Source organism: Tenrec ecaudatus, chromosome 9, assembly GCF_050624435.1.
Source record: "Tenrec ecaudatus isolate mTenEca1 chromosome 9, mTenEca1.hap1, whole genome shotgun sequence".
Classification (NCBI taxonomy): Eukaryota; Metazoa; Chordata; class Mammalia; order Afrosoricida; family Tenrecidae; genus Tenrec; species Tenrec ecaudatus.
The window spans coordinates 158,100,712-158,116,412 of record NC_134538.1 but is presented as its reverse complement, the minus strand read 5'-3'; the positions used below and the strand labels follow the sequence as shown (position 1 = coordinate 158,116,412).

Here is a 15,701-nt window from a genome sequence, read left to right as displayed (position 1 = left end):
ACAGGCACACCAAACCCTCAGACAAACACGCAGATACACTAAATACACACACTCACACACCCCCCAAACCCTCGGACAGACACACCAAACCCTCAGACACACACCGACACACACAGATACACCAAACCCTCAGACACACACACACACACACACACACACACACACCCCTCTGCAGAGCTCAAGCCAATCAAAGGGCACACAACTATGCTATAAACCTCAGCCTCCGATCATTTAGATTCAGCTCTGTGGGTTCGCAAACCCAGCACCCCTAATTAAGTGCCCAGAGACAACCCACTCCCCAAGCCAGGCTGCCTCCTGCCCCTAAGCACCCAGCTTGACTTGCTCCGTGGGCTGGGAAATCCACTGCTCTGACTCCTGGTTCTGCTGTTACCACCTTGCTGCTCCTCTGCTGGAACCGGGAGGGTCAGGGTGCAGGAATCTCAGGTCCAAAGGATGTGCTCCACTCCTGGCTCTTCTCTTGCCGGTAGTGAATCTCCCCTCACCTCTCATCCAGACTCATCAAGAAAACCAAGTTCCTTTTGTGGGAGTGACCATGGCCGTGGTGAGATGAGGCGTGTTAACTAGTTCACTGGCTTCATTGCCCCCTGCTCCAGGAGTGCAGGTTCCCCGAGGTCCCCGAGGTTTGCCATCATCTCCTTGAGCTCATGGGTCCACGCTAATGCCCAGAGAGGGAGGGTCCTGACCCCCAGAGCCAGAGACCGCTTTTCCTGAGCCCACCATCCCCAGGACCAGTCTGAGGAACTCCCTCCGTGTCCCAGGCGGCTGACCAGTTGCTTTTGACTGCAGACCCGCCCACAAAGGAAAACCCCTATGAGGACATCGAGCTGCATGGCCGCTGCCTGGGAAAGAAGTGTGCCCTGCCCTTCCCTGGCAGCCCTGCCACCGGCCTCCCCGAGGCACCTGCTAAGGTGAGTCCCAGGGAGCCGGGGGCAGGTGGGCTTCCAGCCCCGGTTCTCCCATCTCCCCAACAGAAAGCACCCAAAACTGGCGAAGAAGCCAGGCCTACCCACGCTCTGGGAGACGTGGTGTGGACTGGGGCCTTTGTGACCAGTGACCCCTGGTGGTGCCTCTGACCCCATCCACGCATCAGCTGGGGGGCATGGCCTGGCTGGGTGAGCTGGCACTCCGAGGCTGTGGCTTAAGTCTCGCTTGTCTAAAGAGAGAATTCAGGCTCCCGTCCCAGCCTCTGTCCTCAGAGCTCCCACCGCGGCGAGGTGCGTGGCTACAGGACAGAGCTTCAGGTAGCTGAGGAAGTCCACGGCAGCCAAGGCAGGAAGAAAGCCAGTATCCACCACTGCTCGCTCGGAGACACAACCCACTGGACACCCTCACGGGAACCGCGGAAGCAGCAGCAGCACACATGACCTGGGACCTGATGCAGACCAGAGCGAAACGCCATGGGCCCTGCGCCATCCCCACCGGCCCCGCTTTTATTGCGCCTGTGGGCTTAGCCGCTGTGTCCGCGCGTTTTGTCCAGCATGGCCGTCTATCCAGCATGATGTCTTCTCACGTGTCCTGGTGACAGGCCCAAGGTGTCACCCCTGGCTCCCTGCTGTGCCGCTCACATGCGTGCCCTCTCCCCCTCCAGGCCCTGGTCAAGCCTGCGTTCTTACGGCACGGCTCCCAGAGGAGCAGCTGCAAGCCTCTGGACACACGGAAGCTGACCCGGGACGGGACCGTGTCGCCTTCCCGGGTCAGCCCCCCGTCCACTCCCAGCAGCCCCGACGACACCTTCTTCAACCTTGGGGACGTGCAGAATGGCCGCAGGAAGAGGAAGATCCCCAAGGTGACCTCTCTGCCGGAGGCCGAAGGTGGCACCGTCCCCCACCCGTCTTCCCTTCCCTATGGGCCCTGCCCCACTCTAACCGGTGCCAGCGTGCACTGACACTTGCCACTGTGATGCTGCTGAATCTCAGCTCAGTTGGCTCTGGAGCCTCCCCCATGGCTGCTCCCAGGCTCCTTGTCACCCTGACAGGGCAGTGACAGGGCTCCCCTCGGCCGTCCCAGGGATGCCCACAGGGCTGGCACATTCTTCTGGGCTAGTGACCACAGGCAGAAAAGAAATCCTGAAATCCGGAAGTGTCCCTCCGCCCTGGGGACGCTGGCCGTGGGGAGGACCTGCCAACTCTTGCCCCTGCACTCTGCAGCTGGTGCTCCGCATCAACGCTGTGTACGAGGCCCGGCGGGGGAAGAAGCGCGTGAAGCTGCTGTCCCAGTCGGCAGAGAGCAGCTCCGGGAAAGGTAGGCCTGTCCCCGCATAGGGAGGGGACGCATGGTGCCTGTCATTGTGTCTGTCTGGGGCCTCTCCCAGCCGCCGACCCGGGCACTGTCCTCTGACTGGCAGTTGTGGATGCCCAGCACCGACCCTTGTCACTTGGCACGGCTGCCACCTTAGCGAGGGCCTAGTGAGTTTGGATGTGCCCTGGCCGGGCAGAGAGGTGGTGACCCCAGTGCCTCTGAAGCAGACAGCAGGGCCCCGGGAGGGTCTGCAGTGGCCACGACCCTCCGTCACCTTTTTGCCTCTTGTCTGTGCTCCAGTGACTGATGAGAACAGTGAGTCAGACAGCGACGCCGAGGAGAAGCTGGAAGGTGAGGGCGGGGTGCCTCGGGTCCTTCTGGGGCCATACTGTCCCCGAGCCAGCCCCCTCAGCTCCCCATGTGGGTTCTAAGCAGTGTGATCTGCTAAGGTCCTTGTGTGGGGGGCCCTGAAGTCCTAAAGCCCCTGGGAGCTGTGCCGGGGCTCTGAGGGGGGGTGCGTGTCGGGGGGGGGACTGTCTCCACCCTCTCAAGTGCTGCCCAGATATGCAGGCATGCTGGGTGGGCATTGTCAGTAGGATTGTCACCGGGCTTCCCTCTCCAGATGGCCTGTGGCCGTGCCTGCCCATCGTCCAGTCGAGTGGCAGTGGGGCAGGGGTGGGGGTGGGATTCTGTGCAGCATCCCCTGACAGTGAGGCCACAACACTAGATCTAGGGGCTGGGCCAGCTGCTCCCAGCTCGTGGGGAAGCCCAAACCCAAACACCACACAGAGCACCCAATAGAAGGTTTCCAAGGAAGCAGACGGCCTTGCCTTTCTCCCGCAGAGCGGCTGGTGGGCTTGAACCACCAGCCTTGTGATTAGCAGCCAAGTGCCTAACCCACAGTGTCACCAGGGGCCCAGATAGAGGGTGGCTCTGCTCTGCTCTCTGCAGCCCACAGCCAGCGCCTGGTCCACGTGCGGGCCCGCCTGAAGCAGGCCCCCCGCTGCCCCCCGCTGGACCGGGGGCTGCTGGAGCACCAGGAGCGGCAGCTCTTCGAGTACTTCGTGGTGGTGTCGCTGCACAGGAAGCAGGCGGGGGCCGCCTACGTGCCCGAGCTCACGCAGCAGTTCCCACTGAAGGTATGGACCCTAGGGACGGGCCCCACAGGTGCAGCTGTGGGCCATCGGGTCCATCCTGACTCACTGCAGCCCCACGAGGGAGCAGTGCTGCCCACAGGGTTGCCCAGGCTGACATCTTGATGGGGGCAGACTACCAGGCCTTTCTCACGCTAGGCAGCGGACAGCTGGGCGGGCTGTCCCAGCAGCAGCAGCAGAGCGTGTAACCCAAGTGTGACGTGAAGATTGCTGTTGCTGGGGTGCGGACAGGCGTGGGGGCCGGTGCAGTGAGGGCTAGAAGTGGGGTCCCAGCCTCTGTCTCTCCAGCTCTGTATCCTCCCCTTCCAGTGCAGCTCCCCTGGGTCCGTGCATCTGCCAGAGCCTGCTGTGTCCCAACAGGGCACTCGGCCTGGAGCTCTGGCTTCACCTGCTGTGAACGCAACACACACACACACACACACACACACACACACAACCAAAAACAAATGCACTGCCATCGAGTGAGTCCTCCTCGTAGCAGCCCTCCAGGACAGGGTAGACCTCTCCTCGTGGGTTTTTGAGACTGTAGCGCTTTACAGTAGAAAGTCTCATCTTTCTCCTGTGGAACGACTGGTGGTTTTGAACTGCGGTTAGCGGCTCAACATGTAACCAGTACACCACCACGGCTCCTCGGGGTGCCTGAGATTCAGTGGTACACAGGACAGCCAGGTGGGCCTGCCACAGAAAGCCAGTACAAACAGGGAAACTGAGAGCCCGAGGCTGCGTCCCTCTGCCTGGCCCTGGGGTCACAGAGTTGGACGAGATGTGCGCCAGGCCCTGTGCTGGGAGCATGGTGGCAGAGACACGGAGATGACAGCTTGTCCTCTGGCTTCAACACCGACTGTGTGGACAGGTCCATATCCCATCCCATGTCAGGGCTTGTTCCCTGTCCAGTCTGCTAATGCCTGGCGTCCCCTGTAGCTGTGACGCCCAGGGACTCGGAAGGCCCTCGACCCCCGTGTGCTCACTGCTGCTGTTAGCACAGTGAGTCGGTTCCACCAACAGCCGACCGGCCCCGTCCTCACGGTGGTCCTAACGCTGGAGCCCACTGTGGCAGCCACCCTGTCAGTCCATCTCCTGGAGGGCCTTTCTCCTTGCCTCTGCCCCTCCACGTTCCCGAGCAGGACGTCCTTCTCCAGGGACTGGCCTCGAGCGCATAAGGCCTCTGCGGAGAGGAGCACTGTGCTCGCCCTGCCTCCCAGGCAGGTTTGCCCCTGGTACTTCGAGTTTTCTTCACAGTCACTGACATTCCGCTGCATCCATTCTCCTCATCCCTCCTTACTCACCAGCTCTCACAGACAAATCAGTCGATCGACAACACCATGGCCTGGGTCAGACACACCTTGGGCTCCACGTGGCATCTTTGCTCTGTGACACTGCATCCAGTTGGCCCTGGGCAGTTCGGCCCTCTGTCTTCATGAGTGCTGGTCATGAATCGGAGGGTGCTTCCAGACTTGGAGACATGCTCTGCCAGGGGCCCAGTGCAGGGACCCAGGGGCTCTGCTGTCCAGGTGGCCATGCCCAGGTTCTGGTGTGGCCCAGTGAGTCAGGCAGCAGAAGAGCCCTGGAAACCCTCAGGCACTCTGCTGCGGGCCACAGCAGGGTCATTAGGAGTCAGGCATCAGCATCTTCTGATAAAGCAGACTGGGTTTGGAGGCAGACCCCCGGGGACTGGAGGGGGTGCCGAGGCCGGCTCCCAGCCCCGGTGTCTTCCCAGCGTCTCTCTTCCCGCTCCCTGCAGCTGGAAAGGTCCTTCAAGTTCCTGCGGGCACCTGAGGACCAGCTGAAGGCCATCCCTCAGTTCTGTTTCCCCGACGCCAAGGACTGGACCCCCGTGCAGGAGTTCACCAGGTATGTCGACTGCCCCCGGACCCTGAGCTGGGACAGGAGTGGGGCGTCCCCACCCCACCATAGGGACAGAAACAGGAATGGGGGCTGCCTCCCTCCCATTGCAGAAAGGAGACAGGAATGGAGGTTACCCTCTTCCCCCCACCGAGACAGACAAGAATGGGGGCTTGGTGACAGCTCTGCCCATTGTCCCTGCTGGGCCAGGCCAGGAGGAAATTTGGGGGGGGGGCATGTGAGTGTGGGGGCAGTTATGAGGCTGGTCCTAGCCTGGGGTGGCCTATGCTTTCACCCCTGGGGTTAGAGCCTGCCTGTCTGCTCCAGCTGTTCCCCAAACCCAGCTGGCTGCACCCCGAGGTTGGCCAGGGGCAGGGGCCAATGTCTTTAGGATAGTCTGAGCCTCTGGCAGAGCCTGGGGTGGGGGCTCTAGGGTCAGGGCCGAGGGCACGTTTCACCTGCTCCTTACAGCCACTCCCTGGCACAGGAAGCCCACCGAGGCCCCCCCAACCACAGGCCCTCTCTCTTCAGCACCCAGCAGGCTCAGGCAGGCACTTTGTGCAGGGGCAGACGTCTGTGGGTGAAGAGAGGCGTCCCTCGCTTTCTCAGGGACGCGATGCCACAGTCCATCTTCCTTGCCCTGGTGGCAGCTTGGGCCCTGCCCTGGCGGCGACTGAGCCTCCTCAGGCTCCTTTCCCTCCACAGCGAGACGTTCTCCTTCGTGCTGACCGGGGAAGATGGGAGCCGCCGGTTCGGGTACTGCCGCAGGCTGCTGGTGAGTGGTCCAGGAGGAGCCTGCAGGCGCCCCTGGGGCTGGGGCTCCCAGAGCCCTGCCTTGGAAGAAAGGCCTGGCAACCTCCCAGGACACCAGCCCTTGACAACGCGTGGGCCTACTGGTCTACACTGACCCCATGGCAGCTGGTGGGGCTGTTGTCTCCTGGGGAAGACTTGCTTTCTCCACCTTTCCCCATCAAAGGGGAGACAACCGCTTCTTCCCCCGAAAACATGCTTCGTGAGAAAACTGGCCACTTACACCCTGCAAGCGTCAGGTGGCCAGGCCACTGTGTGCTCCAGGATGACGGTGGTGTCGGGGCTCAGGACTCAGGTTACTCTGGGGGACAGTGAAATGGCCACATAAGGACCCTCGCGTCCTTGTCAATGCCGGGCTTGACCTTTCCCACCGAGTGCACAGCAGTCTGAGAGGACAGTGCCATGTGGGCATGCAGTGGGTGCTGGGAAAACGCGCTGAGGCTGTCGCGGGAGCTGCTAGGTGGGATAGGCCTCTGTTGACAGAAGATGGCTTCCGCACTGAGCAATGGAGATTGGTTTCCTTTGGGTTTGAAAACTAGCTCAGGAGTCGGTTTCCAAAAGGGCTCGTGGGCAAGGTAGGCTTCCGTCGTTTCTGGTTCTGCCGGAGGTTAAGCACCGAGTGTGGGCGCCTTCCTGGCGGCACAGTGGGTTAGGACTTAGGCTGCTAACCTCAAGGTCAGAAGTTCAAACCCACCTGCTGCTCCTTGGGAGAAAAGACGGGGCTGTGTGCCCCATAAAGGCTTACCACCTGGGAAGTCCTTTGTAGGGTCGACTGGACAGCAGTGGCTTGGGGTTTGGTTTGCCGGGCACCTCACCCTGGGCTCGGGTGGGCACTTTGGGGATGAAGGCATCCATCGTGTGGCCGGGCACTCCTCCTGCCTATGAAGTCGGGCACAGAGGCCTGTCTTGGGCTCTGTGTTTGTGTGTGTGTGTGTGGGAGGGGGGGGTCAGGGGGGTTGCTGTTTCGAGATGCTGTTAAGTCAGTTCAGACTCACAGGGACCGTGTGCACAACAGAACAAAACACTGCCCGCTCCCGCGCCAGCCTCACCACGGTACTTATGTTTGGGCCCATTGCTGCAGCCACTGTGTCCGTCCATCTTGTCGAGGCCTCCTCTTTTTTGCTGTCCCTCTACTTCACCCATGTGTGGCTATAGACACGCATGTGTGCATGCTCAGTGAAGTGGCTCGTGCTGTTGTGGTGGCTTCCATGGCCGTGGATCAGGCATCAGGCTGGAGTTTCCTGCTGCCTCGCGTGGTTCCAGGGCAGGCTGCTGGCTCGCATCCCAAGAACCAGGAGCCAGAGGCCGATCCTGCAAGTTAGAGGCAGGATGCAGAGTGAGCTTGGCCGAAAGGGCCATAAGAACGGTGCAGGCCACACCCCCGAGAAAACTGAGTGGCCTTTCAGCCCCCAGCTGCTCACCTCAGATCAGACCACGGTGCGAAGGATGATAGCGCAGGGTGGGCCAGGCCGGCGCCTGCTTGCCTCCGCAGGTTTCCCAAAGCTGTGGTTTCTGGGATCCTCTGGCCCGCAGCACTGCAGTCACAGAAACACCACACGAGGGGCTTTCGCGGAGATGTCCAGCAGCAGGGTCACAGCAGCAGGAGCTCCCCACGGGATGGCCCCACGGGATGGCCCCTGTCCTGTCCTGGGTTCCTCAGGGATCTTGTGGGCGGGCTGTCGGCCCTCCCGTCTCTGCTTCTGTGCTTCCTCTGCTCCTGATCTCATGAGAGTGACATAAGATGCACCCCGGCAGGTACTGCCTCATGAGCACAACAAAGAAGCCCCGTCCGAAGGGGAATTAGACAAAAACCAAACCAAGACACCAAACCCACCACAGCCGCCTGTGCCTGTGACTGAGGGACCCGCTAGGACAGAGAACTGCCCCTCTGAGGGCAGTTCTGAGGCGTCTCCCCAGACACGAACAGCCGTCTGGTTCGACCCGCAGAGCAGCTCGGTTCAGAAGGCTGCCCTTTTGATTAGCAGCCAGAACGTAACCTGTGACCACAGGGCTCCTGTCCCCACAGTGAGACAGCTCGGGTCGAGGACACGTGTTTGGGTGGGTGGATGGGGCAGACACAGTTTGGTCCACGACAGCAGCATGAGGGTGGGGTGGGGGCAGATAGTGACAGCAGGCTTTCTCTGTTTCTCTCCCGAAGCCTGGCGGCAAGGGGAAGCGCCTGCCCGAGGTCTACTGCATCGTCAGCCGCCTGGGCTGCTTCAGCCTCTTCTCCAAGGTGAGCAGGGCAGGGCCAGAGCACAGAGGAGGATGGGCAGGTGGGCGAGCCTGGGCAGAGATGGCAGACCCATTTCCAGCCCTTCCTGAAAGAATCCACCTTCCTGCCCGCTTCCTCCCCTCTTCTCCTTCCACTTTTCTGTGCTAAGTGTTGGACCGGGGCAGAGGCACAAAGTGGGGGACGAGAGGAAGAGGGTCCTCCCAGGGGATGGGGGCATGTCTTTATGAGTCTTGTCATTATTTAAAAGGTCCTTCTGATTGTGTGCATGTTTAGGTGTGTGTTGTGTGTGTGCATGTGTCTTATGTGGTTGCATGTGCTGTGTGTGTCACATGTCTTGTGCATGTAGTGAGGGATGTGTTCTGTGTCCCATGCATGTATGCCATGCATATCTGTGTGTGTGCCATGTGCCTCATATATGTTGTGTGGGTCATGAACATGTGTGCAGTGTGCCATATGCATGTGTGTGCAGTGTGTCTCATGCATGTTGTGTGGACCATGCATGTGTGTGTGTGTGTTGTGTGAGTGTTGTTGTTTCCGTGATACTCTAAGTCTATGAAAAAATGGGGCACAATCCGGCTATCCCCTCTGGAAAACAGCAGGACATCGACTGGCCACCTCGAGTGAGCTTCCACCCCCAAGTTCTTGGAGAGTAGATGTTGTTGTTGACAGTTGCCACCAAGTCAGCTCCCACCGACCCACAGCGACCTTGTGCACCACAGAATGACACACTGCCCGCTCCTGCGCCGCCCGCCCAAGAGTGGATGCAGTCATCGCATTGGGGCTTTGGCAAAGACTGGTGAAAGGACGGTGAACGCCCAGAAGGTCAAACAAAGCTGTGTGGAAAACCAGGACCACCAGAATCCTCCTCACAGACTTTGGACCTGGTAGCAGGAAAGACCGGTCCCTGGAAAAGGGCAGCGTGCTTGGCTCAGTAGACAGTCAGCAAAAAGGACAAATATTCTTCAAAAGCAGGATGGCACCGCGGGTGCAGCGGCTGGCTCAAACAGAACGATTGTGAGCCTGGAGCAGGACAGGGCAGTCTGGCTCTGCTGGGCAGAGGGCCATTGGAAGTAGGAACTGACACCACAGCAGCTGTTCCCAGAGAGAAATGTGTCTGTCTGCTCCCGTAACGGTGACAGCCTTGGAAACCCAGCAGGGCAGTCTGCCTGTCCTGCAGGGAGCTGTGAGTTGGAACCGACTCCCTGGCTAGGGAGGGGTTGAATTTGTTTGGGGCAGTGCGTGTGCAGCAGGGTCTCACTGAAGGGTGTGTATAGATGTGTGTATGACCTATAACTGATCTTCTGAAAGAGGTGACTGTGTATGTGTATATATATATATATCTCACTGTGGTATATATATAAATGTGTGCGATACATCTGTAACTATCTTTTGAAAGAGGTGGTGTATATGTATACATGTCTCACTGTGGTACATATGTGTGTGTGATATATATTTTTTCTTTTGAAATAAGTAAAGGCATATGTGTGTACATATCTCACTGGGGTTTTACAAGGGGGTACCCCCCAAAACCAATGCTCTTTTGTTGCCTTGTGTTATGTGAGGGGCATTGTGCATTTGAAGTTCCTTCCATCAGGTCAGACTGTTGACCGAGCTTTCTACTTGGAGGTCCTGAAAAGATAGTGTAACAGTATATGACAAAAAGGGCCTGATTTGTGGCACACGGGGGACTGTGTGCACCTGCTCAGGCAGCCATCTCAGTGTGCCAGTTTTTGGCAAAAACCAGCATGCGTCTCTTCCCCTTACTCACCAGACCTTGCGCCACTCATTGACTACTTTTTGTTTCCGTAAACGGAGAAGGACATGAAAGAATAGCGATTTAAAGACTTAGAAGAGGTGAAGAAAAACCAGAGGCAGTGCTGTCAGCCATCCAACCAGATGAGCTTGAAGCATGTTTCCAAGAATGAAGTCTCAGATTTGACAAATGTAACAGAGAGTACTTTGAAGGTGATAAGGTTGTTTTAAAAAAGTATAAATACAGAGCTTCTTTTTTTAAGTCCACTTTGGGGTGGCTGGGAGGGTACCCCCTTGTATATATAAATTGTGTGTGTGTCATATATATCATTTTTAAAAAGTAGGTGTTATCTGTGTGTACATATCTCACTGTGGTTTATGTGTGTGTATATGTATGATATATATTTTTTCTTTTGCAACAGTGAAGGAGTCTGTGTGTACATATCTCACCTCACCATGGTGTGCATGTGTGTGTTTGTGTATGTGTGTGTGATATGTCTTTTTCTTTTTCAATAGTGAAGGAGTCTGTGTGTACATATCTCACCGTGGTATGTGTGATATGTCTTTTTCTTTTGCAATAGCGAAGGTGCCTGTGTGGCCATATTTGATTTCTCCTTTCTGATGGTGCCCGTCCCCCATGAAGCTTGAATCCCACCAGTATCTCCTGTATCTGCTCAGATAGGGTGGGCTGAGGGAGGTCTGCAGACCAGCACGTCTGTGATTCTTCCACTCCTTGGAGCAGTATTGATTTCTTCACGAATGCACATATTAGACCCACGGGCTCCATGGCCAAGCCCGGCGCCAAGGGGAAGAGAGTGCCCCCCCCGCAGGGGCTGCAAAGGGGCCGGCTGTGGCAGGGTTGGGGGACTGATATGCTCCCTGGCTAGGTGAGGCAGTGGCCTTGCCCATGTTTCTCAGGTCCCGTGGGCCTGCCGTCAGGATAGCAGTCTCTCTGGCCCTTGCAGATCCTGGACGAGGTGGAGAAACGGCGGGGCATCTCGCCTGCCCTGGTCCAGCCCCTCATGAGGAGCGTGATGGAAGCCCCATTCCCAGCCCTGGGCAAGACGATCATGATCAAGAACTTCCTGCCAGGGACAGGGACTGAGGTAGGCAGCCAGAGACCTGTCCTCTCCTGACATACACTGTCCCTCAGAGGGGCCTTGCCCCCCTCCTACCTGCTCCATCCCCTGCAGGTGACTGCTTCCTGTCACCTTGCTTGTTTCTGCCCCTCCCCTGGCAGGTCATCGAGCTGTGTCGCCCGCTGGACTCGCGACTGGAGCACGTGAACTTTGAGTGTCTCTTCTCCTCGCTCAGCGTCCGCCACCTGGTCTGCGTCTTCGCCTCCCTGCTCTTGGAAAGGAGGGTCATCTTCGTGGCAGACAGGCTCAGGTACAGCCTTCGCTGCCCCTGCAGGCGTCTGCCGTGGGGACCTGAAGAGAACAGGGGTCAGTGCTCCCAGGCGGCAGCGGTGTGGGTGAGGGGAGTGGCTTGTGATCAGCGGGAGTAGTATGCCTGTGAGTGTGTGAGTGAGTGTGCATGCATGTGGCACACGTGGGGGGCGGGGTGGGTGTGGTGGGTGTGATTGAGTGTGGCATAAATGAGTGGCACGTCCATGTGAGTGCGTGCGGGAGTGTGTGAGAGTGTGTGAATATGCGTGACTGTATGGTGAGTGTTGTGAGTACTGTGTGAACACGTAAGAGTGAGTGTGTGTGTGATATGAATGTAGTGAATGTACAGGCGTGTATGGTGTGTGAATATGCACGAGTGTGTGTGTGGTGTGAGGGGATGTCGGTGAGAATGTGTAGAATGAGCGTGTGCGTGAAGGAAAGAGCACGGTGGCCGGACCCGACCTCCCACACCAGGGAGGAGGAGATGCCATCTCCACCGCAGCCCTCGGCCAGCGGCCACAAGGCGGAGGGCAGACATGCCCCCATATTTTCCTGCTATTTGACGCCAGCCCTCCCTCCCACGGTCCTCCGCTACTGGCTGGGTCATCCCTTGCAGTTGCCACACGGAACCCCCAGACAGTACCAGCCTGGGGTTCTGGGGTGTTAGCAGGTTAGCACAGCCAGGGTTAGAAAACACTCGGGGTACGGTCATGGGTCTCCTCCGCCAGCAGCCACGTCTCTCTCTGGGCCTCGGCCTCTTAGCCAGGTGGTCCCTTGTCCCTGCCTCTGTCTGTGGGTCAGGAAGCCAGCCGGCTGCTCTGCCTCACAGTCGGAGTCTCAGCCCCGCTCCTCTCTGCTCTGTCGCACGGCCTCTGGCCTCAAGAGTCGCCTGGCTTCTGCTTCCTCCACCACTTCAGGCAGGGATATCGAGCATGCGCTGCTGGTGTGCGGTCTTCCTTGGTGACCCCAGGATGCTCTCGCTTCCTGCTTCTCAGATGGCTCCGCATACACGCGGGAACGGCAGCTCGACTGACCGGTCCCCTCTAGTAGTTCCCCACCCCAATCGTTTGGTGGGAGGGACAGCAGCATGGGGAGAAGAGTCCTGTTGAGAGAGTTCACGTCAGCCCAGTGTGCATACCAGTTTGTGTGAGTGAGCGTGTTTGTTTAAGATGTACATGTGGTATGACGACAGGGTCACCCCTAGGACACGTGTGTGACAAGACTGGTGTGTGTGGTATGAGTAAGCGTATGTGTGTGCGTGTGATGTGTGTCTGGGGGTATGTGGGTGAGTGAGGGTGTGGTGTGTGAGTGTGTGTGTGTATGTGTGTGCATATGGTCAGAGTGGTGAGGATAGGTGTGGTTGTGAGCACGTGTGTGGTGTGAGCGTGTGTGTGGTGTAAACACGCATGAACTTCTCTTCTACACCAGCTGTTCCACGTAGAGGTCATTCCCCAGGACAGAATGTGTCCACCGAGTTCGAAGAAGTTTGTGGGAAAGCGGGTTCTTTGGCTGAGCCGTGGAATCAGTCAACCAAGGATTAGGGGCTCAGCTGGGGTCTGCTCTTGTCTGGCCTGGGAGGGACCCCTGTCCACACTGGGCCCTGAACCAGCACCCCTTTCATGGGACCCATCCCCCCATGGGTCTCTGCTTAGCGGGGGAGAAGGCCCCCTTGTCCTGCTGACTTCCCTCCCTCACCCCATCTCGGCCAGACCACAGAACAGGACATTCCGTGACAACCCAGGCTGGACTGCCAGTCATGCCCCAGCACCTTCCCACGCCACGACTGATTAGTTCATCGCGGCCAGCAAGGCTGCCCGCAGCCAGAGGAAATAGCAGGGACCCAGCAGACACCCTGAGTTAGAAGAGGGCTTTCAGTTGAGCCCAGAGTCCAAGGCCCGTAGGACACGGTTTTCCCTCCATCTCATCAGAGTGGACGTGGAGCCCCGCCAAGCCCCAGTGTGCCGGGCACAAGGACGATGTTGTAGGGATGACTGGCCCTGTCGTCATAACAACCCATATAAATATTTCCCTGCTCCCTTTTTTCAGTCCTCTGACCATAAACATTTTGGTTTGTTCAGTTTATTCATTTCCGTTTCCCACAGTTTGGACTGGTTCAACAGGCCAGAAGGCCGGGTGTTAACGACAGCTCTGTCCATAAACCCATTTGGACCAAAGCTTTAGTGGGGACTCCAGCTTCAGGGTTTACGAAATGTATGTGCAGTCCCTGTGGAGGGTGTTCAGCCGGCTGGGAGGGGAGGTGGTCACGGACCGACAGGCACTGCAGGCTGGACCGTAGCTGTCTGCGCTTCTCAGGGCCATTTGGAAGGCACTTCTGGGTCATTCATTGGTAAGCAGTTCTGCAGTTCCAAGGCAAGATGGAGACCATCTTGAGAATCTACCTGGCCTCCTGTGTCCCTGACCCACAAACAAGAGCTGGGAGAGCCGGGCTGAGGACTCTGCAGACAGGTCTTGGAGGCCCTGAGAAGTGCAGAACTTGTAAGACTAGGACCACATCCTGGAGGCCCAGCCCTGTGTTGGCCATCAGCCTGGTGACGCCCGCTCCCATTGGGACTTACCTGCCACCAGACCAGGGGCTACCGTCCCTGTCCTTGGGCCAATGGGCACAGGACACACAAGGACTTGGTGATCCACAGAGGGGTGGCAGGAGTGTGTTTGTAGGGCTTGTCGACACCTCTGACAAGCTCTCCATGACCTTCCTGGGGGTGACTTGGGGGAGCGGGGAACAGCTTAGTCAGAAAGCTCAAGGGTCTCCAGGACAGGGCTGACGTGTGGGAAGGGCCAGTGACCCTCAGCTGACTCCCTGTGTCACTATGGTTACCTCCAGAGCCCCCACCCCACAGCACTTTCTGCACCCAACCTGTCCCCCTGTGATCCGGCCATCTCCCACAGGGCTGTCTCCTCTCCCTGTGCACATACACACACACCCACTCATGCACACATGCACAAAGTGGGCACCGGCCTGACCCCGTCCCCCTCCTTGGGCCTCCTAAAGGAGCACAGGCAGCCCCCCCAACCCACACTTGCTCCTGAGCCCTGCAGAGACCACCCCCACGCCACCCCCGCACCCCTGGACTGCCCTGCATGCCACTCTGAAGGGAGCAGAAAGCCCACAGGCTGCCCTCCATCCAGGGAGCCCTCGGGAAGTCGTTGGCAGGATCCTGGGGGGCTGCCCGCCCTCCACCATTCAGGATCACGCCGAGTCAGAACTGCCTGGATGGTGCCCGGCTTGGTTTTGGTTGTCACGCTGGGGGCTGAGGGATGACGTCTGCGTCACACAGAAGACCCCTCTCTAGGCCTCTGAGCCGGAATACTTCCCCAGCATGCCCGCCCCATGAGCAGCAGGTGAACCTTGGTTTGCCCCACCTACTAATGCACCCTCTGTCCGCAGCACCCTGTCCACGTGCTGCCATGCTGTGGTGGCGCTCACCTACCCCTTCACCTGGCAGCACACCTTCGTGCCCGTGCTGCCGCCCGCCATGATCGACATCGTGTGCTCGCCCACGCCCTTCCTCATAGGACTGCTCGGGGGCACGCTGCCCCTGCTCCAGGAGCTTCCGCTGGAGGAGGTGAGGGCCACCGGAGGGGCAGGCCTCAGGGGCTGGGGCAGCACTGTGCTGTCCGGGACACCAGCACCCCCTGGAGACAGGGGTGGGAGTGTCCAGGGCTGCTCACGGCCCTGCTGACAGGTCCTGCTCATCTCAGGGGAAAACAGCTACCCGAAAGCCCCTGCTTGTTAAGTTCTGGATCTTTCCAGAACATCCCATGGATACTTAGCCTGGACTCAGAGAAGCAGTGTGGCCCAGCCAGCCGGGAGTCCCATCCCTCAGGTCCCTGGTGCTGCTGGTGTCACCCCTGGCACCCCGGGCCACTCCACATGGCCCCAGACTGTCCCCCGAGGTCTAGAATCATGAGGGACTTGGCTGGTACTGGGGTCCCCGTAAGGCCTGTTTGAGGAGGCGGAGTCACGGCGGGGCCGCAGGACACGCTCTTGGGTGGCTCTGCAGTCAGCTGGGCAGGGTTGGGGCCTCACCTGCCCACCCAGCGCCACCCGGCCAGCTTTCCTCCCCCTGAGCTCCCTGTTCAGCCTTGCCCGCCCCCTGTGCCCCTGAGCCCACTGGGAAGGAGGAGTGATGGGGACAGGACACCGAGCTGGGAGCCCCCTGTGGATCTGTCTGCTCCCCGTGGAGTCACAGTGACTCACATGCTCCTGTGGGTTGCCAACATTGTAACTGCCCAGAC

General features: G+C 58.9%; 1 protein-coding gene across 8 annotated transcripts in view; it reads left to right on the top strand.

Annotated features, from left to right (window-relative positions):
* Window positions 1-15,701, top strand: part of DENND2A (DENN domain containing 2A) — a 67,710-nt gene that overhangs the window by 45,410 nt on the left and 6,599 nt on the right. For all 8 annotated transcript variants that reach the window (XM_075558744.1, XM_075558741.1, XM_075558745.1 and 5 more), the window contains 11 exons: window positions 808-929; window positions 1,610-1,807; window positions 2,169-2,262; window positions 2,560-2,610; window positions 3,211-3,398; window positions 5,155-5,264; window positions 5,961-6,030; window positions 8,224-8,301; window positions 11,019-11,159; window positions 11,294-11,442; window positions 14,851-15,028. In XM_075558744.1, coding sequence (XP_075414859.1) covers window positions 808-929; window positions 1,610-1,807; window positions 2,169-2,262; window positions 2,560-2,610; window positions 3,211-3,398; window positions 5,155-5,264; window positions 5,961-6,030; window positions 8,224-8,301; window positions 11,019-11,159; window positions 11,294-11,442; window positions 14,851-15,028 — 1,379 coding nt within the window. The remainder of the gene's footprint in view (window positions 1-807; window positions 930-1,609; window positions 1,808-2,168; window positions 2,263-2,559; window positions 2,611-3,210; window positions 3,399-5,154; window positions 5,265-5,960; window positions 6,031-8,223; window positions 8,302-11,018; window positions 11,160-11,293; window positions 11,443-14,850; window positions 15,029-15,701) is intronic.